The sequence below is a fragment of the Cephus cinctus genome, unplaced genomic scaffold (genome assembly GCF_000341935.2).
Source record: "Cephus cinctus unplaced genomic scaffold, Ccin1 Ccin1_scaffold1320, whole genome shotgun sequence".
In the NCBI taxonomy this organism is placed as follows: Eukaryota; Metazoa; Arthropoda; class Insecta; order Hymenoptera; family Cephidae; genus Cephus; species Cephus cinctus.
Window position 1 is genome coordinate 27005 of NW_014333743.1, and position 27601 is coordinate 54605.

Consider the following 27601-nt stretch of genomic DNA (forward strand, 5'->3'; position numbering starts at 1 on the left):
CACGAGGGAACGGGAATACACCGTGGTGTGCGAATTGTAATTCTTTGTGAGTAGAAGACGAATACCGGCGCGAGCGGAAGGACTCATATTCCAATCTCAACTAATAAACTGTAAGTTATTATATGAATACTCAACTTGTAATTCCTATTACGTTTTATATTTGTTAACAATAAATACGAGCTGTCGAGAGTAGCCCGTTGTAATCCTTTCTATTTCCAAAAATCCAATTAATGACCGAATAACAGTTGCGCCAAGTGCTTTAATGGTATCCGAAAGAATTAAATTAAATCTAGCCCTCACAGCCTCCCTGTATCGGGTTTGACAACTATATAAGCAGTTAAAGTCATGGTACTGATGCTCAGAAAATCGTTTAGCTTCACGCGCAAAAGATCGGACTGCACATTGTCACTCGTGGCTCTAACCGTTAGAGTATTAGATGCGGTGTAATATTCGCAATTTGGCCTAGGTACGGATTTGTTATTACATACCCTAGAGGGCTCTAACCGTGTATCGGGTTTGACAACTATATAAGCAGTTAAAGTCATGGTACTGATGCTCAGAAAATCGTTTAGCTTCACGCGCAAAAGATCGGACTGCACATTGTCACTCGTGGCTCTAACCGTTAGAGTATTAGATGCGGTGTAATATTCGCAATTTGGCCTAGGTACGGATTTGTTATTACATACCCTAGAGAACAAGCTGGATCGGTTACCAGGCAAAATTGAGCTGCATAGAACTAGTCTTTTCCAAATCGTTCCTTTTCTTTTGGTTACTTATAAATTTTTGTTATCAAATTTTAAGGCCTCGCTAGCCACTACGGCCTACGTAACAATTACATCCGGGTTAATTCATATTTTTTGAATCACTAATTGGGTCATGTTTTCTTTTAATAAGATGAAATTTAACATTTTGCAAATATTTTATTATATCGAATTTTGTTAAAGCACAAACTTTTTTATCAGTAGGATAGTATCTACGCAAAGTGAGAATGCGTTAGAGTTACAATATACGTAAATTCACCACGGTAAGTTATAAAATACATAATGACGTGTTTCCAAGGGTTTATAGACGATAGTATGCTTTTTTGTTTTACCGAAAACTGAGCTTCATGAGATCTGCAGCTAGTGTCCATTTTTTGATGAGAAAACAACAGAAGATTCATTCAAAAAAAAACATTACACATTAAAATAGTTTTCGGTTTCTGAAATATTAGACGGCCAAAAGCGATCAAAACCGGGGAAGGGGGGGAGGGGCATATGAGCTACTATTTAATTATGCTAGATCTTGAAGAAGATCTGCTATGTACGTTGATGGATTCGAAATGTCTCCAAGTACACCTGAAAAAAGAGTAATTCAATTACGTACAAAGAATTTATGTTTTCCCTCAAACGTATTTTTGATTTGAGAAGAAAATGGAAAGTGTAAGTATTAAAAAATTAAATAGCGATTTGCCACTTCACTTACCGACAACATCACAAAATTCTTCGAACGATTCGCAGGGTAGTAATTCATCTCTATACGTTGCCAGAACTCTTTCCGATGCCTTTAACATGGCTTCATCGTCGTGTCTAATGTATTCAGCCAGAACTGATGGCCATTGGTCATCTGAGAGTACTTTGACTTTCTATAAGACGCAAGTGAAGTTCAAATTAAAATTAGATCACTTTTAAAATTCCAATCAAAGTTTTAATAATCACTGAAGGAAACATACGTTGAAGAAATTTGAGTAGATGCAGTCAACAAGACCGAAGAACACTAGAGCACTCTTATACACAGAATAATCCTTGACAGTTACATCAGTGAGAGTTTTGGTAGATGCTGAAGGAGACACGAATCTCTGATGTGCAAGCACGATGAGTCTCCGTAGATGAACCAAGGAGTATTGTTCCCACCGAGCTGGTGCCAGCAAGAGCACCGATAAGGTACACTGATACAATGGCCCCTCAGCTTCGTAGCAGCTTTCAAGCCATGCCGAACTGGGTGTGGACTCCAGATATGTTACTAAAGCTTTGTTCTCTCTAGCAGCTGATCTGGTACTGTTGAAGAACCATTAAACGTATAAACTACTTCTATTTAGCTAAAAAATATTTGCAACGACAACTGAAATACTTACGTATTAATGACGTAGAGCGCCATGTGTATCAAGTACGGGACCATGTGCATGTTCGATTGAGGTCCTCCACCACCAGTGTCATCGTGGAAGCTTTTCTCCTGAGCAAAGCGTAGTAGCAGTAATTTCAGATCATGGATTGTTGAGGTATAGGATATATCTCTATGGCCGGTGCATTCTTGGAGATATGTATTATGTCGTGCTAGACAACTTGCGAAGGCTGATTCAGGAACATGGGGTCCCCACAGTGGTAACAGTCCGTTGCACTTTGTATTTGCATTCTGCAACGCGGCACTTTCCCATTCATCCCTTACACGTGCCAAACGAACTGCGGACATGTGACAATCCACGTGGACTACATTGAAATGTGTCACTGTGGTGTATCCAACTGTATTCCTTTGTTTTGTTTCGAATTCTTCGACATGACAGCGTTTTGTGAACGTGTATATACCAAGGACCTGTATATGTGCAATTAAGGTATTCAAAATATTACAAGGATATATCACTAAATATTTTAAATTGTAGAATAACTTTGGTGCTTATTAAATACACTCCTATAATAGGCGTACCTGATTAGGCTGAAATTTATATCCCTCGCGACAAATAACACAGACAAGACCCGTCTCATCGCCAAGGTCTTCCATTTGCTGCAAGATCGTGCCGCTTGCAGTGACTTGACCTTTGTCATTGGTTCTCATGCCAAGTGCGCCCAACTGCCTTTCGCGCATTGCCATTGCCAGCCGCTTCTTTTCGCTTCGAGTATGCTCACGAGCCTCTTCGATTAATTCGGCTACTTTTTTATTCGTACAGAGTGCTTCTAGTAGGTTCTCAGCCAGAGAACCGACGTGTTCGTCTGATGACACTTGCTCCAGTCTATGGATTATATTTATTGTCACCTGAGAGACTGCCAGCTAGAAATATGTGTAAAGAGAGTTTTATTAAATACTGTGACAGTAATTTGTCTAACAAATTGTAAATGTTTATTGAATAACGTAATTAACCCTTTGAGTTCGACGGATGACATATCTCATCCAAACTTAGGTGTTTCCAAAATGCGACAGACGAGATACATTGGTCGGCCACATTGGATCCTCCATTTTTTTATTTTGAAATTCTAATGTCAAAATCGAAATCAGCGTTCTCGAAAACCATTAGCGAGCAATGCCTCGTAGAAGTTTGTTTCAAATTTTCGTCTTGTATTTTAAGCCATTTAAGCCATGAAACGTGGTATTTGTTCCGCGCTTAAAGAGTTAATAGTTATTGATTTAGTTAATCAATAATTTATTACCTGCGTTGGTTCGTGATCAGTGGCTAAACCTGTTAGGAAACGCAAAATATATTTCAGGGCTGGTTTGGAAATGAATTCTTTTAGTTCGTCGCTGTCTGTGCGTAATAATGTTGGTTTCACACATGGGGCATGTACCTGCAATTAATTTTGAGCATAGTTTAGCTTATTAAGTAATTATCATTTTAGGTTTTGAGTAAAAATTTTCATGTATAGAAAAAGTGAACTTGGGTTTTCTTTCATACTCACTATTATATATTCAAATGCATCTTTGACTATCCCCATGTTGATAATGTGATCCTTTAGTGTATTGCCTATTGCGTTCTTTTCAATTCCTTGAGTAAGGATACAGAAGAGTTCCAGCCTCTGCTCATCCTCGGTTGTGTGTTCAAAGTCAAACTTGTAGAAATTTAATACAGGTTTGAAGTAGTCACATAACAGTGCCATTTTCTCCTGATTACCATAAGTCAGGGCAGCCAAAACTCTTGCTAAGTGCACTAACACTGCGTTACTCTGTCTCACAGCAGATGATTGCGTACAAGAGAGTAAGGATTTCAGATGTTCTGCTCCTCCGAGAGTCCTTGAGAACTCTACGAAGGTTGCCAATGGCTGGGACGTAGCATTGGCTAAGATCGTTTCCATAATCTACAAAATTGAATACAATGATATGGTTTAATTTTTCTAATTGAGTAATTATTTAACCAAGATAAACAAAAATATGTGAATATATTCTGAATGTCTGAATTCTTTATATGAAAAAAAAAGAAAAAATCATTTACTAAACATAAATTAACATGGATCGTGAAACCTATATTTACATTGCGATAAGCAGTACAAAGTTTAGCTTCACTAACGTCAATGTTCCAGTGTTTGAAAATCACGATACAGTAAATATGTTATGAATACTCTTTAAGAGATGAGGTTATATTTTTTTTTTTCCAAAATATACTTACATCAAGTAATTGTTCGGTAACCTTCGCCTGAGCGCTGTCAGATTCTGTGGCAAGACAACGTTGAAGAACGTCCAGCAGGACAGTAATAGCTCCAAGTTCTGGTCTGGTAAGAACTTCTTGGTTTCTCTTGACTTTGACCGAAAGTCGAAACAGTTTTAAAAGCACTTGAAGCAGTGGTTTCGCTCTACTGACGTCTTGAATTGCTGCCAATCTATCAAGCATTACTTGAAGGCCACCGCAGTCCGCTAGGACGTTAGCCATCTTGTATACTTCTTCATTATTTACTTCCTGTTCACTACTAGCATTTAAAGTTTCCACGAACTCCTCTGTAGCATCACCGAGAAGCCCTCTCATGCGGTAGATTACACGCATAGCATCACATTCGACACCCTCTAGTACCCAAATTTTCTTATAAACCTAAAAGAACACAAAATTTCATTAGTCAGAGTTAAGAGCCTATTCAACTCTCAACTTTATGAGATTACGTACCTCCTTTACTGGAAGGTCAAGACTAATGATCTTGTTGTTTACTAGGAGTTCCATACCATTATCATCCTCTAATAATGCTACTAATTCGCAGTCCTGGCAGATCTTGTTTTTGACGTCCCTCATCAAGGGACCCAAACCTGGCTCTAGGCTACTGTAGGGATTGCCCAACATGCGACCCTGAAGATACGAAGAATCTTATAAACTTCTTAAAATGGAAAGGCATTTTGAACATTCTTTATATATGGGAGAAGCTTACCTGAAGGAAGTCTTCCTGTTGTGGATCCTTCTCCAGAGTTAGAAAGAACTCACCTACGTCATTTTCTTCAGGATAAATTATGGAGCATAATCTCTCAAATATGAATACAGGAGTGCGGACATCCTGAGTGCTATATTTCTTAACGGTATCCACACACACAGACATGAATGCTTTTGTTTCTTCCTCAGTACCTAAATATTATAAAGACATTATATGGATTTGAACTTGCGTTATCATCTGCTAATATAAAAAAAAAAGGAAAAAAAGAAAAGTTTACCAGTGGTCATTTCTTCGAGGAGTTCTAAAAGTTTTTCCTGGGTATCATCAATTAGTCTGGTGCGCTGTACAACGAGTCTTCGTAGTGAAAGATACCCATTTAGAACAGCACCTACAAGTCTTCCTTTATATTGCTGTTTTATGTTATCCTGCTCCAGGAATGTGGCAAGGAGTTCAGTGAGCATCTTCAACGAGTATCCTTGAGCCAAATCACTGGTAAGTGTGGTTTCTTCAAGGCGATGCAGTTCCTCGATTTCGCGCGTGAGCAGGTCTGCCAGCAAGGTCATTACTCCACGCACGGCTAGGAATTGCTTCCAGGGTGATTGTCGGATTAAACTTTGATACAGAGATAGGAACTCAGCACTGCTTTCTCCGGCTGTGCGCATTTCCTCCAGGTAGCACGTTAATAATACAAGAACCTCCTTCTTGCGTTCTGTACCTTGACACAGGCTTTCTACCATATTGCAAGCTACCTGACGTGCCAATCTGGAGCTGGGGTTAAAAAGGACTTCCTTTAACCAAGCTCCATCAGCTAGTTTCAAAGGTTGTATTCCTCGGAGTCTCAGGCACCTGTAGTGCCATCTGTGCCCATATTTCTCCATCAAATATAATATGCGAGCTTCGTCCTAATGGCAATTTAATAGAATATTTTTTATTAAATTTCTCACATTTTTATTTCAGAAAAAGTTAAGTAAACATTTAGTACCTTTTTTAAACGTTTACACGGCTGTTGCTCCGGTTTTTTAGCTGGCATTCGTTGAAGCCATTCTGAGTACGAATGCTTCGGATCTCCGCTGAGCCATTTTCCTACATCAATACTCACACCTTCTGGTGGTTGTACGGTCGCCAGTGATTCGATAGTTTTATCCTGTGAAATATGAAGGTCAAATAATTCCAACAAAAATTAAGTATACAGTAATGCGCAATTGAAGTGGAACACTTTAATTTTTGTGTATCTCTACGAAACTATGACCGATTTAAAAAAACTAAAGATATGTTTTTTAGGAAATTTTCTTCCCGTTCGAATGGTAAAGGTTTTATCCCGATCGGATACAAAATGGCCGAATGGCAAGGGTTGGAGTGAAAAAGTGCATTTTTGAACTTTTTGAAAATTTCGAGATCTAATAGTTCCGGAAGGAAATTTATATTTCTAATCAGGGAACGAGAGAGAGCATCCTTCGGCAATAAAAAAACACCCCCATTGAACCCCTGTAGGATCACTCTAGGGGGAGTTACACCCCCTTGAAGTGAAAACACTTAAATGGCCATAACTTCCGAACACGCCGGCCAATCTGGTCCAGTTTCTGCATGATATCATCTTTAATGATACTGCAGATTCTCACAAAATTACTCTCTCTCGTTCCCTGATTAGAAATATAAATTTCCTTCCGGAATTATTAGATCTCGAAATTTTCAAAAAGTTCAAAAATGCACTTTTTCACTCCAACCCCTGCCATTCGGCCATTTTGTATCCGATCGGGATAAAACCTTTACCATTCGAACGGGAAGAAAATTTCCTAAAAAACATATCTTTAGTTTTTTTTAAATCGGTCATAGTTTCGTAGAGATACACAAAAATTAAAGTGTTCCACTTCAATTGCGCATTACTGTATATGTAAAAGCCGCGAGATCCGTCCCACTTTACGCGGTAATATTTTTAAGGCCGATAACGTAAGCAAGTGCATTAAATTTAAAATCAAAGTCATGATTCGATCATATCCTTGGTCGTATGATGATACGAAGTTACTCGAGTAGCAGATTCTAATTAATTTGAATATCGGATGTTTCTTATATTGAATTTCAAAATAGCTTAAATTTGTAGAATATTTGTACCTTACATCAATGAAAATACTAAAAGGCAACAATTATTTGCATTCGCATTTTCTTATGGAACTCCATAATCAAAGTCCACTGTAAACAATATGCATAGGCGATGTATACTTTGTAATTTTATAAAACACGCACCTTGTTTTTCTTAGATATGGGTTGATCAGGTTTAATGAGCCCTTGTAGTATCTTTAAACATGGAAGTATGATACTCTCCATAACAACGGGACTCTTCGAATCTTTGCATGCCATTAAGAAAAGCTGCATGACACATCGTAATTTTTGTTCCCAGCAGGCATCTTCTTTTTGGACAAGTGCAGCAAGCAAGGCCATCTCATGCCTAACGGCCAGGGCTAAGTCAGATGCAGCTACTCGACCTTTTAAAGTCATGGTAACTCTACCAGTGAGTAGAGAACACAGTTCTTTCGTCGACTGCATATTGTCCCTAGTAACAAGGCACAGAAGCTGTCGTACTTCCTCCTGAACTTGGACGGTACCTTTTCGGAGATTATGTTCAGCAAGTTCCTGTATCAGACCCTGTTTGCATAAAACTTCCCTAGCTGCGTTGTTAGTAGCCAATGCTCGAAGTAATGTAAGACAGTGCTCAGTAGCCGCTGATGCGCAACCATAGCATCGTCCAGGGGGTGGTGCTATTGTCTCCTCTATGACATGAGATTCACTGGTTGAAGCATCAGAGAATGATTGCGGTGTAGTACTCTGCCCTCGCTGGTTTCTGTCATAAGCGACGAGTTCTCGTCGGCAAGCGAGAACGCGTTGAATAATCTTGCTTAGCTCTTCAAAGGAAGTTTTACACTCTCCGCAATATCTTTGGGCAAGCAATTGGATAGCTCTGTTAACCTGGGTGCTTCCCGACACCTGAACACCATCTTCAAGACCACGATCAAGACGATGCTCCGAAATCTTCACAAGTAGCATTTCTAACATGGGCTTATTTGAAATTAAAGTTTTGTAAACTCTGTCAGCCTTTTCTAGGAGGGTGTTAATCGTTGCTACAGTCTTTTTCCGATCATCATCGCTCTCTATAGGATCGACCGCACAGCAAGGTCGTCCAGTTAAGGTGTAATCAAACTTGGCATATTTGCAGAAGCCGCATGCATGGCACAAGAACGGATCCTTCTCATCGTAATTGATGGCACGACACTTATGACATTGGAAGACGTTCTCGCCGCAGTTAGAACACACTCCAGGATTGGCCGGAACACTTGCGGAGCACCTTGGGCACTGCAGTGTTTCTGAGGAAGCTTGTATGTTCTCGTAGAAGTCAGCGTATTCAATCATGAGATTACAGGCTACAATTGGTAGTGGGAATTCCATTTTCACTTCTGTTTGACCCTGGGCTAGGGTAACCTTCTTCGCCTTGTGCCACATAGCGGGCTTGTTTTTGAGCTCGACTACAGCTTGAACTGATCTGTTATTGTAGAAAACATTTATAGTGCGCACCATTTTAGTTCTCTTGAGATCGCCCACGCGCAGGGTTATTCTGCTAATTGTGTGGCTACCAACTAACTTCACAATTTGAGTTGTTGTTGTAAACTTTGAATCCACTTTTATCGACGAGAGTTTGATTGTCGCCATGGGAACTTCAGGGTTATTACAAACCAGACAAGGTTCACTCTCCAAATAATAACCGTCGAGTTCAACAAACTGAGCCAAGTTTGCATAGAGATTTGCATTCGGATGTCTGGAAAGTAGCTGATTTTGTGCGTGTAGCACTGCGACAGCTTGCTCCATGTACGAATGCATTTTCTTTCCAGTGTGGGGAGTTTTCAGAGAGAAATACCCAAGTAAATCAACGAATTGCGCAGCCTTGCGTCCATAAACCGGAAGTAAAGGCCAAAGACGCCATAGAAGATCGAGAAGAACTTCTTGGTCAACCGGTCCGCAGTTTCTGCAAGCGCATTTATTAAATATTATTGGTTTGAATCTTACATTTGTAAGTAAATAAAAAAATTGTACATACTTGTAAATAGCCAGAATCAATGAATGCGCTTGCCAACGTACGTTAGTATTATTTGTCTCCAACAAAAAGGTCTGTATAAATTTCGTTAACAATGCAAGTGGCACTTGCTTCAAAATTTGATCCACTAAATTGACGCATTGAGCTTCTTCAAATTTGGCTTCAGTATCAGAATCTTCAGATTTTTCTCTGTCACGACGTTCTTTTGTATTTGCTGCCGTTTTCGATTCCTAGATTAGTAAAAATTAAAGAAATGAAAAAAGTTTTCCCGACATGTTTTTATAACCAGCCTCTTGTATAGCGCAATGAATGCAAGTAGTTCATGAAAACTAGTAACATTACCTTGACTTTTGTGTCTTTGGGTTTGTTAGTAGAGCATATAGCACATTGCAATAGTTGAAGAACGGTGGGACTGACACCTTCATCGAGAAGAGTTGAAATACTGAAGAGATACGAAAGCACTGTATTGTGTTTCAAGCAGAAACGCTGCCAATTTCCGGTGCGACTCGTAGCTACTTCCACACAACTCTTTAGGTGCTCTATCAGTTCTACAAGGGAATCATAGGGAAGATTGATAGAATGTGGACGTCCCTGAAGAGGATCGTAACCTCCTGTGTTGCAACATTGTTGTACGGACTACAATAAAAAAAATATATATATGAAAAACAAACAATGGTTATAAAATCTTGAAACAGTTGAAATAATGAACCGTTGACAGAGGCTCATTTTGAAAATCATGTAAATCATTTGACACATAATTTTAACTGATTTTACTAATATATTATTAGGATAAAAAAGTTAATTTACCTTCACATGTGACACTAATGCGTGCAGATCCCTCAATTGCCGATACTTATCCTTGTTCCCGCAAATGAATAATAACAACTTGCGCACTTGTCTCCTCACGAAGGGTGTTTGGTAGGACATCATATATTCGCAGAGAATGAAGTACCAAGCCTGCTTGATGACGAAGAGATCAAAAGTTGCTCCATTAGATTTAAAAATATGTCAAAATTCAAAGCAGTTTATGTATAAAATAAATTTGATGGTACCTGCTCAAAGGCTGGCTGTGCAGAGCTACTCTCTGCGTATTTGTGAACTTGATATGGTAATCGTAGAGCCATTTCAGTTAATAATTGTGGATACGGTTCAAATACATCACTAGCATGTCCTTTGACATATTGTTTCACGAAAAATGGCGACATATCCGGTGGAGCAGTTGTTAAATGCTTTTTGAGTAATTGACCACCTATCACAGTACTGGAATCTTCGGTAGACGTTCTAAAAATTCGTAAATGTAAAGTAGAATAATAAAAAATGTATTGTTTTTCCGTTGACATAAATTCATATTTTAGTTATACTCACGATTTCCAATATTCCAGCAAGGATTTTAACAACGTTAAACAATAGTCTGTGATACCAGCCTTGCTGAGGATTGCAGCGGTAGTCTGCGAGACGAAGTTTGGATTTTCCGTTTGCGTTTTTGTGTTGCATTTTGAACGAGACATCAAGACACCTTGAAAAATGCAATAAAACAAAATTTATATTATGCATTGGAAATCATTCATATTTGACTAACGTCGTTACAATGTAAGTCTTCAACTGTACTTACTAAGTAACCGCATAATGACTAGATGTACTTCTCGTTTATTACTACGCTCACAAATGTCATTTGTGTCTGATTTCTCCATTTCAAGTTCTTTTACAAGCACCTGAAGCAGGCCTTTCACGCAGGCTTTATCCCTTTCTTCTTGACCATCCAAGTCAGAGGTCAGCATCAGAACAACCTTAAAAATAGTCAAAATGTTTATTAATTGGCAAATCAGGCGGTGTTCAAATCCTACATATTAGGTGGTACTCTGATTACTTTACACTCGTGAAGTGGTAACTTACTTGCATAAATGGAATCGCTAGTACGCCAGATACATTTGTTAGGTTAGGTATAAACTGAACTAGTTTATCAAGAAGAAGTAGGCGCACGGAATGAAGATTGCTGGTACTTTCGACGGCAGCATCACTTTCCTGTTCGGTAGCATGTTCTTGTTCTGCGCATTCTTCCTGTTCAGTAGTCTACAATAAAAAGTATGGATCATAGATTACACATCATATAATATTAACACTGAGTTTACGGGATACGTTATTTTGACGCACAAGAAAAATTACGTATACCGTTTACATTTCTCTCCTACCACTTATGCTGATTTTAATAAATGTAATATGTTGTATATTCTAGGATAATAGTGTATAACTATGTTGTTTTTGAATAAAATAAGTTTTTTAAATAAAATGTACAGTTTTGTTCACATATGGATACGATGCGTGAACCTACAGATAGATATATAAGAAATGTTCATAAACCTAGTGTTAAAAATTGATGTATATTAAATAAAAAGCATAAAATTCAGTATACTATCTTCAAGTTACTTAACATTGTATACAATCTATTTATTGTAATTAACAGCCCGAATGATTCAAATGGCCATTAGAGGATATGGACAGTAAAATGAAAAGGGTGGCTTATCGTAAGAATGTTCAGGTCATACGTTTAAGATGTCAAGGTTACAAAAACTTACAGTGAAAGTTGTGGGAACATCGAGTGAACTAGTTTCGGATCGTGACGGCTGACCAATGCCAATGCCAATTGGTGGAATGTTATCAGTGGTATTATCACCGTACGCGGAACTTCTACCGGAAACGTTGTGTTCTCCGGTTATGCTGTCGACAGCGCTGCCTCCACTTTCGCTTCCGCCGCTCTCGCTGCCTTTGCTACCACCGCTACCACCCTGACACACAAACGCGCATGTGAGACCCATTTTATTAACTATTATACAACTGTTTGATGGTAATGGTAACATCATTAATTTTTTAGTGTTATATAGAGAAATTTAATTATTAAGGACTAAATTAAGTTAAGCAATAAATTACCTTTACCTTGAAATAATAAATTGGCAACAACTTGAAATAAACATTATTGAATATATTACATATGCACGTCATTAATTTCAAAATGTAAATATACCTCATTATTTAGTAATGTTATTTGTTATCAAAGATGCTTTTAATATAAAAAATTGCCGATACAGCAATAATTTTTAATGTACAATGAAGTTACAACCAAATTCTTTAATTTCCTGTATACTGAATACAATAAAAAGAGATATTAAACAACTTACTTGATCGGCTGGTGAAGTTCTCAGTGTACTACCATCAGTAGCAGCGGTGGATCCTTCATCATCTGATCCACCTGCAGAAGCTGTAGTGTCCGAGTAATGTCCGCCTTCCTGATTCTAAAAACAAGGAGCGGAATTAAAAAATGAAGATCAAGCAAATTATAGGCACACTGATATACCAAATAAAAAAAGTTCAAATAATATTAAAATGAATACCTGCACAGCTGCTTGGGCCTGAGCCAGACCTTGTGCCGCCAAAGCCTGTAAATTCTGCAGAGCAGGACCACTAAGATTTTCCAGGCCTTGCAGTCCTCGTAAGTTAGCAAGTCCTTGTTGTAGTGCACCACCTTCGTGATCCTGCAAGCTCAGGGCGATGGCTAATTCCACCATTGTTTCATCGTCTGCATCTGGTGGTATGTCCAGGAGTTGTGGAAACCCTCCAGGACCAAGAAGTGCTTGTAAAGAATTGCGTGCTCGTGCACCTGTAGCAGCTTGGTTACTATCAGCGCCAAGCAGACTCATTGGCTCTACATTTTCTACATCAAATTGCTGTTCGACTTCCCCTGATTCCTGTGACGGCTGCGAAGTCACTGCTCCTGATTTTTCTTCAGGTTCTGTAGCAACCCCTGCAAAAACAATACAAGAAATGATTAATTGATACACTATACATACAGGGTGTTCGTTGTGAAACGCACTGTAGTAACATCGTTGCATTCTTTGTCAAATTCTAATGAATACGTATATTTTCATTTTTTATTTCATATATCAAAATTTTGAGATAATTAAGGTTAAAGTTGCAGTAATGCGACCAATCAGAGCGCGTTTAAACGGAGCGTAGATGACGTCGCGAGTCAGCCCGCAAGACCTGCTTACACTAGGCCAATAACACTAAGAGTATCGTCGTAGTGTCCCTGTTTATCTGCATGTAATTGAGTGAGATACAATCGCTCGCTGTAACGTCAGTGAATTTCAGAAGATACCCTTTATTCCTTATAATGTCTATTCCTTTAATGTGACAAGATAGTTGTAGCAACGTATTACGTTTTGAGTGGTCCTGAAAAGGACCGATTTTGATCTACGCATGACCGAGCTTGGATCTGGACATGCTAATCTGCAACAATTACATACATTTTCTATGATAATGATTATCCTGAAACAGTAAATGTTGTAGAGTACATAACATTTTTATCAGGATGTCACCGATTAGGGTACCTAATTGCATGTTCTTGCGCTGTTTGTGTTTGGTTGCCATTACATTGGGCTAACACCCAATACATGTCGCAATATTCTCTCACAGAATAATTACTCGTAATGCGAACTGACTGTGTCCACAATGTGAAGTGAAATAAGTTGTAATTTGTAAACAAGTCATTCGACCGCAGTAGACTTATTACTGTTTACAAATTACAATCTATTTCGCTTCATATTGCGGAGACAGTTAGTTCGATTTATGTTGTTTCGACTACAAGATCGCATTACGAGTGATTATTCTGTGAGAGAATATTGCGACATGTATTGGGTGTTAGCCCAATGTAATGGCAACCAAACACAAACAGCGCAAGAATATGCAATTAGGTACCCTAATCGGCGACATCCTGATAAAAATGTTATGTACTCTAAAATATTTACTGTTTCAGAATAATCATTATCATAGAAAATGTATGTAATTGTTGCAGATTAGCATATCCAGATCCAAGCTCGGTCATGCGTAGATCAAAATCGGTCCTTTTCAGGACCACTCAAAACGTAATACGTTGCTACAACTATCTTGTCACATTAAAGGAATAGACATTATAAGGAATAAAGGGTACCTTCTAAAATTCACTGACGTTACAGCGAGCGATTGTATCTCACTCAATTACATGCAGATAAACAGGGACACTACGACGACACTCTTAGTGTTATTAGCCTAGTGTAAGCAGGTCTTGCGGGCTGACTCGCGACGTCATCTACGCTCCGTTTAAACGCGCTCTGATTGGTCGCATTACTGCAACTTCAACCTTAATTATCTCAAAATTTTGATATATGAAATAAAAAATGAAAATATACGTATTCATTAGAATTTGACAAAGAATGCAACGATGTTACTACAGTGCGTTTCATAACGAACACCCTGTATATTCGTATCGAACAACATATTATCTTAATAGCTCATATTTCTTATGTGGTTGCTATAATGCATTTTGACTTTCCTAACCTGGTGTGCTGCAGTGTGGCGGGCTAGGTATATATACTCTTCTTCTTTTATAGCGGGGTCTTAATACCCTGATGATAGCTTGCTTAGCGCTGAAGCTCACAGTAGTATCCGAACAGAGTAACAGTTGTAAGTACAATTTGGCAGCTAGAGGTGTGTTACCCTCGATGTCACAAGTAGTGAAAGCATGAATGATTTCGACGATGGCATGAATGATTGCCTCAGTATGGGTTAATCCTGGAACTACAACAGGTGCCAGAGCCATGTTCTTCGGATATGCTAAGTGTAGAGACCAAAGAACGTCCATCAACTGCACCACAAGGTGCTGATTTGTATCCACGGTTGCACGAATATGCCAGTCCAACCGATCTTTCTCCAGTATTGGAACTGAATTTAGAAGACATGTGTGAAATTAGATCAATATCAATCAGGAATTATTTAACTGATAAGGTTATGCTTTAAATTTGTTTTATCTTTACGTACTGCTGGATTCGTCAACAGGCTTAATAGTGTGTTGATCGGTGAATTTTGCAAGATTATGTGCACGAGCACTAGCAATGCTTCTGACAATGAGGACAAGGCGGTAAAAGTTCTCCGCGTCGATGTCTCGAGGATTGCTGATATCTCTCATGGACTTCAAGGAATCAAGTACGTGCGACAGGAGAGCTTGATCCTAATGGAATATTTAAATTTTTAAATGAATGTCATGCAATTTTTTCGTTATACCATATTTTAAACTATCTACAACAATAAACCTGTTCGTTTTTCCAATGTTTTGGAATTTTTGTTTTACGTTTTGATAACAATAGTGAATTGTGTATGAAAATAAGTGTGCGAAAGATTGTCTAATTTGGGAATAAGATGTCCATCAAGTAACTGAAATTCTCCAGCATATAGCACCAAATTCCAAAACAGAAAACCGTGTACTTTGTACAGTTAAATAGAATGTTTTACCTTGTACAAGTGGTAAGATGCTTTGGTACTGTGCAGTGCTGCTAAAAGTGCAGTAGTATGCATCTGAACAGGCGGTGGTGTTGGCAACGTCAAGAGGCTGGATGCCACTTCGATAGCAGTCGACCTTAATGTAGATTTGCTGTCATCATTTAAGGTCAATGTAAAGGACGACTCAAGGACTTCAAGAATGCTGGAGATCATCCTGGAATAAAATATATCGGGACGTTTGAAAATACCACAGGAGTTGAATGCAAACAAAATTTGAAAGGAGTCTAAGACTAATTTACAAATCGTTCCTTCTAATTTGATATGAAGTGTTGACAATAATCAACTGGTATCTTTTATCTGGTATCTCGATATAGGTATAGATTTAATGCATTCTGCAATACATTCGATTTTTTAATTCTTACCTTTCGATGTTCACCGAATCATCCTTTTTTGGTCTGATGCATTATAATAATATAAAAAAAAATTAATTTGCGATATTAATCGCGCTACATAATTTCATAAACAAAAAAGCTATCTTTTCGTGGAATCGAAAAACATTTTTACCGTCTTTCAAATTTTGTGTTAAATAAAACAATAAAATTGAAAGTATCTGATTGCTCATTTAGATCAATGTAATTAGCACTGTTGAAATTTTTGTTTTGAATATAAAATATTCAATTATTATTTCAACAATATTGAATTGGTAATAAATTCTCACCTTTAGGAAAGTTAAGACTAGGAATACGACAGATATACAATAAGTAATGCCACAATTGTAATAAAATATATGCAAAATATATTACGCACTTGTCCAAAGAGCTCAGAGGAGCAGGTGATGGTATAATATTTTCTGCCTCATTATTAGTAGCTGTACCAGTAGCCACTGGTGCTGGAGTCGACTGCCCGGCAGAGATCTCCTCAGCCTCTTCTGGCCAACCAAAGGCATCCTTAGTTTTGCCATATCTTAAAAATGTATAAACTTTTATATTATGATGGGATTTATTATAAATTTAATAAGATTTTCGTTTTTATAAATTTTAAATTGCAACGCCGCTTCCATTTGCTTCGGAGACAGAAATACCCGATCTTACATGCCCTTATTTTTTATACATTTGTATATAATGTATGAGGAAGAAAAATTGGCATTACGGAAACTCATAATAAGATGCCCATTATAATGCTCAAATAAATGGAAAACTTACACTTTTATCGAATCGACCATGATTACATCTTCGGGATCTGGTGATGATCCAAAGTTTATAATCAACTTTTTGTCAGCCTGTAAACTTTCTTCTCTAGTTAAAGGTATATCGAACCATCGGCTACGTGTCAGATTTGTCCTTATGCTCCTTTCGAATACCTAGTACAGAAAGTATGTGGTTATATGTTCTAACACAAAATGAAGCTATGTAATGTAATCTAATCTAATGTTACCTTTATATATAACGGAGCTCGCTGAATATCTTGATTACCAAGAAGCACTCTGATTCCTGTCATCACCATGGTCGCATCATTATTGACGATCTCCACGCTGAATCCTAAAGCCTTTGTTGAGACTACATACATTCCTGTGGTGTTTAGCCTGTGCTTTATCTGTGCAACGTTATAGATTTGTAACAAGTCATTGCCTCCGAACTCGATATCATTCATGGCTTGACAGCTTTCGAAGAAGTCAATTGGGAAGGAGACTGATCCTGATGGTTTTCCTGTTTTTGTGGTCTTCTTTTTTCGAGTTGATTTCATCGTAGACATTGTGCCGATTGGCTGTACACTAGATGACATCCAAAATCCGGTTTGCTCCATTGCAGCCATGTAAATTCTCAAACTTCCATCTTCACAGAGGAGAATCAAAGTGGTTCGATGTTCAGCATTCGAACTGGGGTGTCGAATAGCGACCATATCCATAATTTTGGCTTTTGCTGGTACTACCTTAATTTCTTGAATCATTACAGTATCAGGTTTGATCATCAGGATTACTGGGTTATTACTTGTCTGAAGGACCGAGCAAACAATTCCAGGATGATTCGCGACCTCACTCCATTGACAGAGTGGTTGAGGTTGATTATTGTTGGACTTATTTCCGTTCGTTTTGTTTGCAAGGTTAATCATGAAAACTACAGTGATGTCAGAGTCCATATATGTAGGTGGTGCTATGAAACTTTTACCACACGCGTAGCTAAAGAAGAGTAACTCAAGCGCATGGGAGTAATAAATTGAGACTCCTCCACCTCCTACTTGACCGTTTACCTCCTTGATCTCAGGGTGGTAAACTTCCAGGGTATTAGTCACGTAAAACGGACCGTGCTTAGCTGAACTATCCTCGTCCATGGCCTGACTATAAATATACCCAGCTGAAGACATTAAAAGTAGGTGGAACAAACCATCTTCGTCGTGTATGAAGGTGCAGTCCCTGATCTTTCCAGTAGGAACCAAAAAGTAATATTGAGGACTTAAGGCGTCTTTACCCAAATCGTATATCTTGACGAAGTCTGCTGTGATTAAGGCTAATTGAGTTTGGGAGCCAGGAAGCCAGGTAGCCTTGATTATAAAATTTCCAGTCTCCAATTGAGGGTGTAAAACAAGATGATCTGAGACTGTTCCCGAACTATTGAATGTGAGGACATGGCAGTCTTTTAAACCACAAACTGCTAGAAAATCTTCGTTCCATTGATTTCCGGTAACAGAAAGTACAGTAAACGGTATCGGCGCTGACGCCAGTCTCGTTAAGGTCAGTTTTCGTTTCGATGAATCGGCTTGCTTCAGTAACGCACTTAATTGCAGTACTGTAATTTTTCCCTTCTCATGCGATACAGCAAGGTGTTGTCTCTTACCATGAGGAGAGGATAAGCAACACATGGCCACACGTCGTATCATATGTGCTGAGAGAAGTTGCCTTATAGTTTGACCTTGATCTCCAGAGTAGTTCATTCTTACATTCTCAAAAGCACCTTCTTGCGAGCCCAAGGTAGGTAACATAAGTTGATCAGTGTGTTCAAATTTCTTATCTAAGGAATGCAGCTGTCGAAGAGCCAACTGAGCCCTTGCATGGCACCCAACTGGTGAGTTTCTTTGACACGACGCATCTACTGCTGGTATAAGAGATTTGGTCAATTCTACAAGAGAGGATACTAGTCCACTGCTCCATAATCGTGACATAACCCAATTCTTAGAACCTTCAAGTTGCTTAGCCAAAGCAGCCTGTTTCTGCTTGTCTCTATCTAACCTTTCATGTTTGTCGTTAAAGTGAACAGGGCTGGAAGGTCTTCTTCGTAGGCTACTAGTAAGTAGCATGTTATTATCGGCGATATTGCTGGCATTATTATATGGAGCGCTTGTGCTGACCTGGTGCTCAGAACTTTGTGGACTATGATTAATCATCGCTTGACAAGAACCATCTTCCTTGGCACCACAGTCGCAGAAAAAATTTCCATATTTCGCATAGGTTACATCATGACCCCGGTGACATACTCTAGCACACGCTGTACACACTCCAACACCATCCACCATGTTGCAGGTATGACAGTGGTACCAATGCTGGTTCATGAATTCCTTTTTCGTAATGGTAAAGGTGCAGAGTGTACTAAAGAAGTTGTCCTCGTCGGAGTCCTCTGGAGCACTGTCCTCGTCGTAATGTGCGATTTCGTCAACCCAATCGCTGTCGTTGACATCATTTATGGGTGTAGCGCCTTCCCAAGGTGGGCTAGTAGCACGGTCTTGAACTTCATTACGTTGAGGACACACAGCACCCACTATGTCCGCAATGTAGTTTAGCACACAACATCCTGCCTCGATGTAGGGTGAAGGTCTGTCCATACCCTGGGGATCCTTGTTCATGAGCTGCTGTTTACACAATTCAACCCACTCAGTAGCGGCTTTGAAGAGTTGAACGTGACCTTTGTCTGTCCCCGCATCGGCCAAAGTAGACATAACTTGCATCAACTCAGGAAATCCAACACCTTCTACCACAGGGGAGAGTATGTGGTAACCTATTGGGATGAGGGCCTGAAGAATCGTTACGGAGACGTCCTCGCTAACATTGCTGTTTTCTTTGACAATATAATTTGTCAAAGCTTGAAGTAGTTGATTGTTCTCGTGCATAGAGTGTTGATCTTCATTAGGGCTTGCGGTTGGATTACTATTACCGGAAGCGTCTAGGAAGAGGGCTCGCCATTGACTTTGCTCATTGTTTGGGGGATTGCTTCCAGTTTCATCTGGTTTTTGTGTTTCTTCACCATTTGCAGTTACTGCTACTAATGCTGTAGCTGTTACTATAGTCGGTGTTTGAATATTGGTCGAGGACGCAGTCGGGGAGAGACTTGTAGCACCGAGAATGACATGTCTGAGCCAAGACTGCAATTTCTCACTGTCTACGTTGGCCAAGCTAGATACCGAACTACACAGACGATCTAAGGATTCATCGGTGTTCTTTTCGGCAGCTTTAAAGAGCTTATTAAAGAAATGTAGTACATTGGTACTGAACTGATGAGACGATTGAGGAGATGTTATTGACATCAGTACCGAAACTAAAGTGCGATTGGTATTGGGAGCAAAGAACTGATCCAGGGCTTTACAACCCACTGGTTTCTCCAGAAGTTGTTCCCAATACTTTATGCACTGCTTTAAGATCTTCTCGTCGATAGATACATTAATGGTATCTTCATCGTTGATGGCATATTCCATGATCAGATTGTAGGTATGATTAAGAACGAAGAGATGCTCGCGTAGTTGTCTAGCTTCACTTTCGGCATCGCCTAAGAGTTTACCTAATGTTTTGAAAGCCATCTCCTGAAGGTACTCAGTTCTGGCATCCATGGTTAATGATACCAAGATATCTATGGCTTGAGTGCGGATATCCGATTGTTCTGGAGCAGTAGCATGCCTAAAATGAAGAACGAAGTGTTATTACGAAAGTTTCTTCTTTTAATTAGTAACCTCAATCTACTTACGTAACATATTCCATGATGAAAGCCACCAGAGAATAAAGTAAATTTTTCAAGGATGGATTGATGGAGAATGTTCCATACTCTGATAAAGAGCTGACATGATGATTTACTGTAGCGAGGATGTAGCTCTCGGCAGGTATTATATCGTTCGCATAGGTATTCTACAACAAAACCATTTATGAATAGCCCAATATATCATTTCCGGTATTATGCTATCGTGCTGACGAAAAGATTTTATCGCGTACCCAAGGAACATGTGAAACATTAATAGTTTTCCACTTCTCAAGAACGGATCTAATACTACTTGGTAACAGCGTAACCAGGGATGATTCCATTGCCCAGTTGGCATCAGCCATAGAAATAATACCATCCAGTACCAAGTAGTCGCGAATCGTATACTTTCCTACAGATTCAGAGGATTCCTGTATCTGATATAAGACACTGGATCGACATGAAAATAGGATTGATTCCGTCAAGGTCAAGATATGTGGCAAAATATCCATAATCATCTTATTTGTGCCAGAAGAGATGGACTCTGGTGTTTGTGGACTCCTAGAAGTGTACCAACAAAATGCAACGTCGTTCTTGCAGATGATTGTTGATGCTTATAAGATTTTTACATACTTGGATGCTTCAATATTATCAGTAGGACTCTTCGATATGCTTTCGTCCATTAGAACTTGAAGTTTTCCAATGACAGCCGCTAAAATAGTTAGAGAGCTGAGCTTCGGTAATGCGGATTTTGGCATTATTTTATCTTCAATGTTTATTTCCGGTTTAAGGAAGTTGATGCAGTTCTTGGCCAAAGTTACGTCGTACTTCAGGGAATTCACTGTTGACGATACTGTCTTCAGTAGGTTTTCTGCGTATTGAGTGTACATGCCTTGTTTCACCAAACAATCCTGCAACAGATATGCATTTCAATAGCATTTATTCTTCTAGATGTGCAATATAAGTAATTCTGAGTTTTTCTTTTAATGTTAAATGTACCTTCATCCATCCAGTGAATGTTTTGTAGGCAGCCCTGGGACCCCAAATCAAAGAATGAAGTAACATTGGACCAGCTGGAATTTCCTCGCCTAAAGCCAGCTTGTCCATATATGGTGTTGATGGTGGCAACATCAACAACAATCTATACACAAATTAAGAAAGTAACAATTAATGATAATGAACAATAGAAAGACATTGAAAGAAATTTGTCAGAGAAAAGTGACATATACCTCCAACAAATGGAAAAGCAATACTGCATAGCGCACAGACCAGTAGGGGTCATCTTGTCTTTGCTATCCGGAGATGACTTCTGATGTGAACTCATCTGATTGACAACGTTTAGGATATCGATAAGAGCATCCACGAGGAGAGGATATTTCAGTTTATCTGGAGTACCCAAGATGAAGTTGCATGCCTTAAAGAAGGTGCAGAAAACGAGTTAATGTGGGTTAAATATTGAAATCAACTTGCTTTACAAGGATACATACGAGTCCATCCAACTTCGGTGTGTCTTGATTGTTAAAGTCGGAAGGAGTTAAGTTGTAGAACCTAGGCTTCATTGAGAATTCATCCTGAACACTGAACTTACGATAGTTATCCTCAATTTCTTTCCAAGGCGTGTAAATTCTAGAAGCTTGATCATCTCCTTCTTTAGTATCCGTGACTAAACTAGTCGCGGACAATAAATTCCATCGAACCTTCAATAAAAGTTTAAGACATTGTGTAGTCAATCTAAGTTACATCGAAATATTTATATATATAGTGTATATCTGTACGAGTTTTTTACTACCACTCAGTTGTCACTTTCAGTCTGGTGGCCCTGTTATCTCGTGTCAGCTTAATGACTGCTTGACATTACTTTAGCATTTTCGGATTTAATGATGTACAAAATGTATAATAATGACTAATTAAAAAACGAATGCATAATTTGATTAAAAAATGTATATAATAAAGTTTTAATATTGATACAGCATGTAAGAGCCGTAGTTAAGTACCGACCAAATGCATATTTTTAATTCAACAAAATTGAATTAAAAACAATTCCTTATTTCATTAAATACCTGTACGAGTAACGTAGGTGGTGCGTCGTAAAGATGCTTCATCATGTATTCGAGTAAAAGCAGAAGTCTCGATAGATGAAGTAGCTGCGAATCCTTCATTGGCGTTTTAACAGCCTCGCTACATCGCACTGCACCACTGCTAGTGACCAGTAAGACTGACTTTTTCTGCATTAAATTGAGCGAATGAAATAAAATCAAAACCAATTGTGCGTGTTCCACGTTTAAATCTGAAAGAAATTGAAAACGACTCATTGATATAAGACAAAATGAAGTTTGATATCACATTTCAACTGTTTTCAAACCTTCATTCTCAGTCTCAAAACTTGTTGGTGGATTGCACACATTTTCCACCATCGTTGTAACAAGTCGATGCCAAATGCATAAACACGCAGCTTCTTTTTCTGATTGGGGCTTCAGTAGTAAAATCTGTTATAAAAATATAGAACAAACTACATTACTTAAATGTTCAACACTTAAAAAGAATAGTGAAATGTTAAATGCAATATACCTGAGCAAGTACTCCAAGTGTTCTTGGATAGACTTGTAGTGGCCATGAGGTACTTGTATTTTCTGTAGACCATGGGCTGACTCCCAAATGATGTAATAAAGTGTTTTGAAGTGTCTCGCTTAGGATATTACGAGCCAATAGATTATGCGTATACCGATTCAGTGCTTGTGAGAATTCAGAATACATCTTGCCCAAGGTTGCACCATAATATACAGAGATAGTACCTACAATATTTCAACATATTATGTTACCAAGTGTACAAGAAGCTGGGATTAGAAGAAAATTAACTAGAGCAGTTTTCTGCTCACTAACCTGTTTCTGTGCCAGCAGCTTCGTAGTCCAGATCCCTTATAATAGCCGCTAGAATGACCATTTGCTGTTCTACCAGCCCATTTACTACGTATTCACGTACGTATATACTTCTGCTACCTATCAGGTGTTGATTCATAAACTGAAAGATCTGAGTGGCCAACGATATATACTGTAACAAATATATACATATACAGAACATCATTATCGTATTTAGAAAAAGTCAACATTATAATAAAACAAATGACATGAAATAACATGAGATGAATATGAATCATAGTAACAGTGTAAAAAATAAAAAAAGATATAAAAAGAGTAATTCTTTTAACATACACCATCAGGTTCTCTGTTGTCAGGAACTATGGTTGTTGTGGTACGTTCGGCACTGGCCTCGTTGCTACTTTCCTTTGTAGTATTTGTAGGCGAACCGTCCGATGGTGCCAGAGTCTCTTCAAACCACAGACCAAGGATGGGCTCGCTGTCCTCCTCTACCGACAGAACAGTTTGTTCTTCGTGGTGAACATACACAAGAGAGTTAGTATAATAGACAGAAACGAGTTGAGGATGCACACAATGTTAAGGACAAATTACAAAAAATAACACTACACTAAATGAATAACATATATAAAAAAAGAAACCTACAAGTTATTTGATAGTTAGTGGACAGAGTGAGAGGTTTATGTTCCAATATCTTGAAGAAGGGAAGCTGATTTTCTTAAGTGTAGCTATAAACATTTATATCTAAAACACGAAAATTCTATGGAAAAGAAGCAACAAATAGTTTGATGAATTTACATTAATTTCTTTTTCACAAGTTCGTTACCTTCGTCTGTAGTGCTTTCTGAGCAACTCAGAAGATCTTCGTAGTATGTCGTAGAATCAGACTGACTTAAAGTATCACCTTCCAAAGGATGCTTTTGAACTCTCATCAGAGCACATGCCTACAAAACGGAAACGAGTTATGTAGAAATGCACGCGGCGTAATAGGCGAGTTATTAATATGTTTTATTACAGTATATACAGCTAAAAAAAATGCAAGATTGCTTATCATTATATTTGGTCTGAACCATTTTAAAAATAATTGTATTTAAGAGGCAATCTACATATTGAGACTGACTGTAAAACAAAGACTCTTGTATCGTAACCATTAAATGGTATACTGACATTATGACCCATAGAAAACTATTTGCATAAGAGTTCAATATACTATAAGGTAATCGAGTGCATTATTTTCAATAATGTGAACTGTAAGTTACTTTCAAAAGTGTGTTTTCAATTTAAAATAGATACAATGAATGTAATCTCAAAGGTGTCTCTCTGAATAGTTTACGTTTTAAAACAATTATAGCTTTCAATTAATTTATTACGAAATATAAAACTTTAAAAATATATTGCAATGTTATTATATATTATACTTATCTGAATAATATTGACAATAAAAATGTATAAATTTATAAGACGAACCTTTCGATAACTGATAGTCGCTAGATAGAAAAGTAGATGATTTAATGGCACGGCCTGAAGAAAAGTAGCTGCTCTCTGCAGTGCAGTAGCAGTTGCCAACATGTCTAAAGGTGCAGGTTCAGGAGTAGTTGATTGTTCCGTTCCAGCTTCTACTGACACATCCTCCAATAATGCACTCATCAAAGTTAGGGCGTGTGAAGCCAAAGCCACTGATAGCACTCCAAAACCTTGTTGTCTGTATAATAAATAAGAATTTCATACAAATATGCAAATCCTAACTATTATTTACGTAAAACTAAAATAATATACAATTGCCACATTAAAAAAAAAGTACTTACACTTTCATCAAATTAATGCGACCAGTCCCATCACGCGCTTTACTTGGTGATTTTCCTTTATCTTCTTTACCTTTATCAGCTGCACTGAAACTGCTTACTGAAAGCTGTGCTTGTAGTCCAGCCACCAGTAGCCAAACACCAATCAACAAATGATTTTGTAATTGCTATTACAGAAAAAAAATTCGTTAATAGAAATTATAAATAGTTATAGAATGTAAAACAAAATAAGCAGCAAAGAAATTCTTACATGACCACCAGCACGTGTACTGTACTTTATAACATTAGATACAAGCCCAAATATTTCAAGACTCTTTTCTACTACAGTAATTGCTAAGGTGTCGTATTCCTCTTCAGCATTCTTCCCACTCTGGACATTCTGAGTATTGGACGATGTGTTTGTACTGCACTTTGGTGAGACAGCATTTGTGATTCCTACAATGCTTGATGCAGTTGCATTGGCAATCGAACAGTAAAGACATGACATTGTAAGCAATGATAATTTTTCGAGCTTGGCAGGTGTCAATGGCTCAAGGACTGGCAAGGATACTACACTGTGTACGATATTTATATCGTTCACAATCGAGTGTAGACTGTGTCGTATAACATGGGCGTCTGAATGATTTGCAGGAAGACTAAACGTCTTTTTGTTTAAGTACGCTTGATACTTGCGCGTGTATCTCGACAGGTGTGGTAAATTAGAACACATGTCAAGTAAAGTATCCCCAGCACCCATGCTTTGTAAAGTGCTTATATTATTGGCCAGAAACATCATCTGAAAAATAATAGCATACTCTTAATACTATAACTATGTATGAGAATGCCTTCTATTCAAATCCTTGACTTAATATTACATATAGTTAAATCACAAGCAAATACTGTTTCTAATTGAAACTTATAGAAAGATGCTCTCTTGAAGACCTACATTATGCATAGCTAAATTATATTAATTCTTTTGAGTGTACAATAATTAAATGTAGGATCTAAATAGATAATTAATGTTAAACTAACTTTAGTGTCACTGCCCACATCATTTCCTGATGTATCAGGTGCTAGTTTATTGCCTCCATCACTTGTGTTGTCATTAGGATTCGACATGATTGGTGTAAAGTCTTGTAGTGGTGTTGTTAACTGCTCCAAAATGCTGCTAGACAAATCATTGCGAACACGTTTAGATTCTTTTACAGCTTGTGGGGAAGGTTCTTTGTTGCTTCCATTTGGTGAAGTTATTATGTTTGATGGCAGTTTTGTATTTTTCAGAATTGCTAGCAATACTACTTCTTCGGTTTTTGCCAACAGGGATTGTCCGGTGCATAATGCACGGACTGGAAGGAGTAATTGCTTCGTAGTCAAGATCGTTGAAGAACCATCTCCAGGTTGTGTTTGGTGCTGTGGCAATTTGCCCACCAGGTAAGTAAGCAGAATTCTGCATGCTTGGCAGACAGTTGAAATTTGACTCTTCGATACTGATAACCAAATCAATAAAAGAGTATTAATAGTTGCGCAGGATCATTAGTTATTAATCACTATTTTTATTTTCATGGATATTATTTTATAAGCTACTAGCAAATTCAGATAGGCATTCATGAATTATCAATAACTATATACTATCATATAAAAAATTATATTTATAGATAACTTTAAAATCAATTGAACAGAAATACAATATTATACAAAGGTGATACTTTATACTTGAGAAAAGCTTTTACAGTAATACTATGCCATGTCATGCAATAAAGATTTAAATTCAGGCTGCTCGAAAAGATTATATAGACCACATTCTTAATTTATCTTAAACTAGTTTCAAATATTCGTATTATATTGCGACATTGCCCTAATAATGTATGAAATATTATAAGTAAAACGATTTAAATCTATATTCTAAAAATATTCTAGAAAACACCAGAATAAACTATGTATTCCACATCATGATTTCCCATCAAGAAATAAAAACGTTATTGATTTTAAAAACTCGTGTTAAAATGAACCTATAAAGAACCTATCAACATCAAAAGCAACTCCACGCCCAATAATTTGTGGCGTACAATTAAAAATATATCAAATATATGAATGTGCGCAGAGCTCTTGTAGTTCAGCAATCATAAGTGCCAGGTCATTAGGAAACTTACGCGTACTAGCAGAGCTACTGATGTAATCAGCAGCAAGTGCTGCAAATGATGTATAAAATGCTTCGTATTCTTCCTCGTGTGACGAAAATTCAGATTCACTATAAAAAAAGTAAAAAGAAGGAATCAATAAACGTAAGTTCTCGACTCTTAATGACAAGCATCCATTTCTGTGCGTCAGCACGGACTCAACGGCGATAAGAATACAATTTTTCTAATAATTTCCGCTATGTTTTACCTTGAAATTTAACATACCTTTTTATTATAGCTTTAACAAGATCGAGAATCTCATTTTTGTTAAAAGAGCCATAAGATGCAGACAAAATCGGCTTTATTATTGATGCCCAATCGACAGCACCTCCACTCTTCGCCGCCATTTTGGAAA

At 37.9% G+C, this 27601-nt stretch overlaps 1 protein-coding gene across 5 annotated transcripts; it reads right to left on the minus strand.

Moving 5' to 3' along the window:
- Window positions 1-900: 900 nt before the first annotated feature.
- LOC107272927 (E3 ubiquitin-protein ligase UBR4) lies at window positions 901-27601 on the minus strand. Of its 5 annotated transcripts, none has more exons than XM_025090238.1 (47): window positions 27472-27601; window positions 27220-27317; window positions 26102-26556; window positions 25341-25865; window positions 25094-25257; window positions 24756-24990; window positions 24115-24232; window positions 23625-23779; window positions 23295-23463; window positions 22983-23206; window positions 22777-22900; window positions 22475-22701; window positions 21902-22111; window positions 21644-21828; window positions 21414-21555; window positions 21048-21325; window positions 20669-20975; window positions 20427-20584; window positions 16915-20359; window positions 16683-16840; window positions 16288-16443; window positions 15493-15694; window positions 15022-15211; window positions 14542-14925; window positions 12561-12970; window positions 12348-12461; window positions 11748-11957; window positions 11068-11244; window positions 10787-10961; window positions 10540-10690; window positions 10227-10455; window positions 9982-10131; window positions 9517-9810; window positions 9178-9404; window positions 7335-9105; window positions 6076-6237; window positions 5371-5995; window positions 5094-5284; window positions 4838-5014; window positions 4349-4765; window positions 3645-4040; window positions 3399-3533; window positions 2680-3021; window positions 2114-2568; window positions 1712-2036; window positions 1465-1624; window positions 901-1337 (listed from the first exon to the last, which is right to left on the minus strand). In XM_025090238.1, exons 1-47 carry the CDS (start codon window positions 27591-27593, stop codon window positions 1273-1275), a joined length of 15789 nt encoding a protein of 5262 aa, XP_024946006.1. In that variant the 5' UTR covers window positions 27594-27601; the 3' UTR covers window positions 901-1272. The 5 variants fall into 5 exon arrangements, with proteins under 5 accessions (XP_024946006.1, XP_015606099.1, XP_015606097.1 ...); XM_015750613.1 differs by having other exon boundaries at window positions 9982-10134; XM_015750611.1 differs by having other exon boundaries at window positions 23625-23800.

What these genes read in the sequence shown, in the direction of transcription:
- LOC107272927 (XM_015750612.2), bottom strand. Translation starts at nt 27,593, where the DNA reads ATGGCGGCGAAGAGTGGAGGTGCTGTCGATTGGGCATCAATAATAAAG. An exon ending in AGGCCCAAGCAGCTGTGCAG is followed by an intron (nt 12,462 to 12,560) that starts GTATTCATTTTA and finishes CCTTGTTTTTAG; the next exon opens with AATCAGGAAGGCGGACATTA. An exon ending in TAGCGATTCCATTTATGCAA is followed by an intron (nt 10,962 to 11,067) that starts GTAAGTTACCAC and finishes ACTATTTTTAAG; the next exon opens with GTTGTTCTGATGCTGACCTC.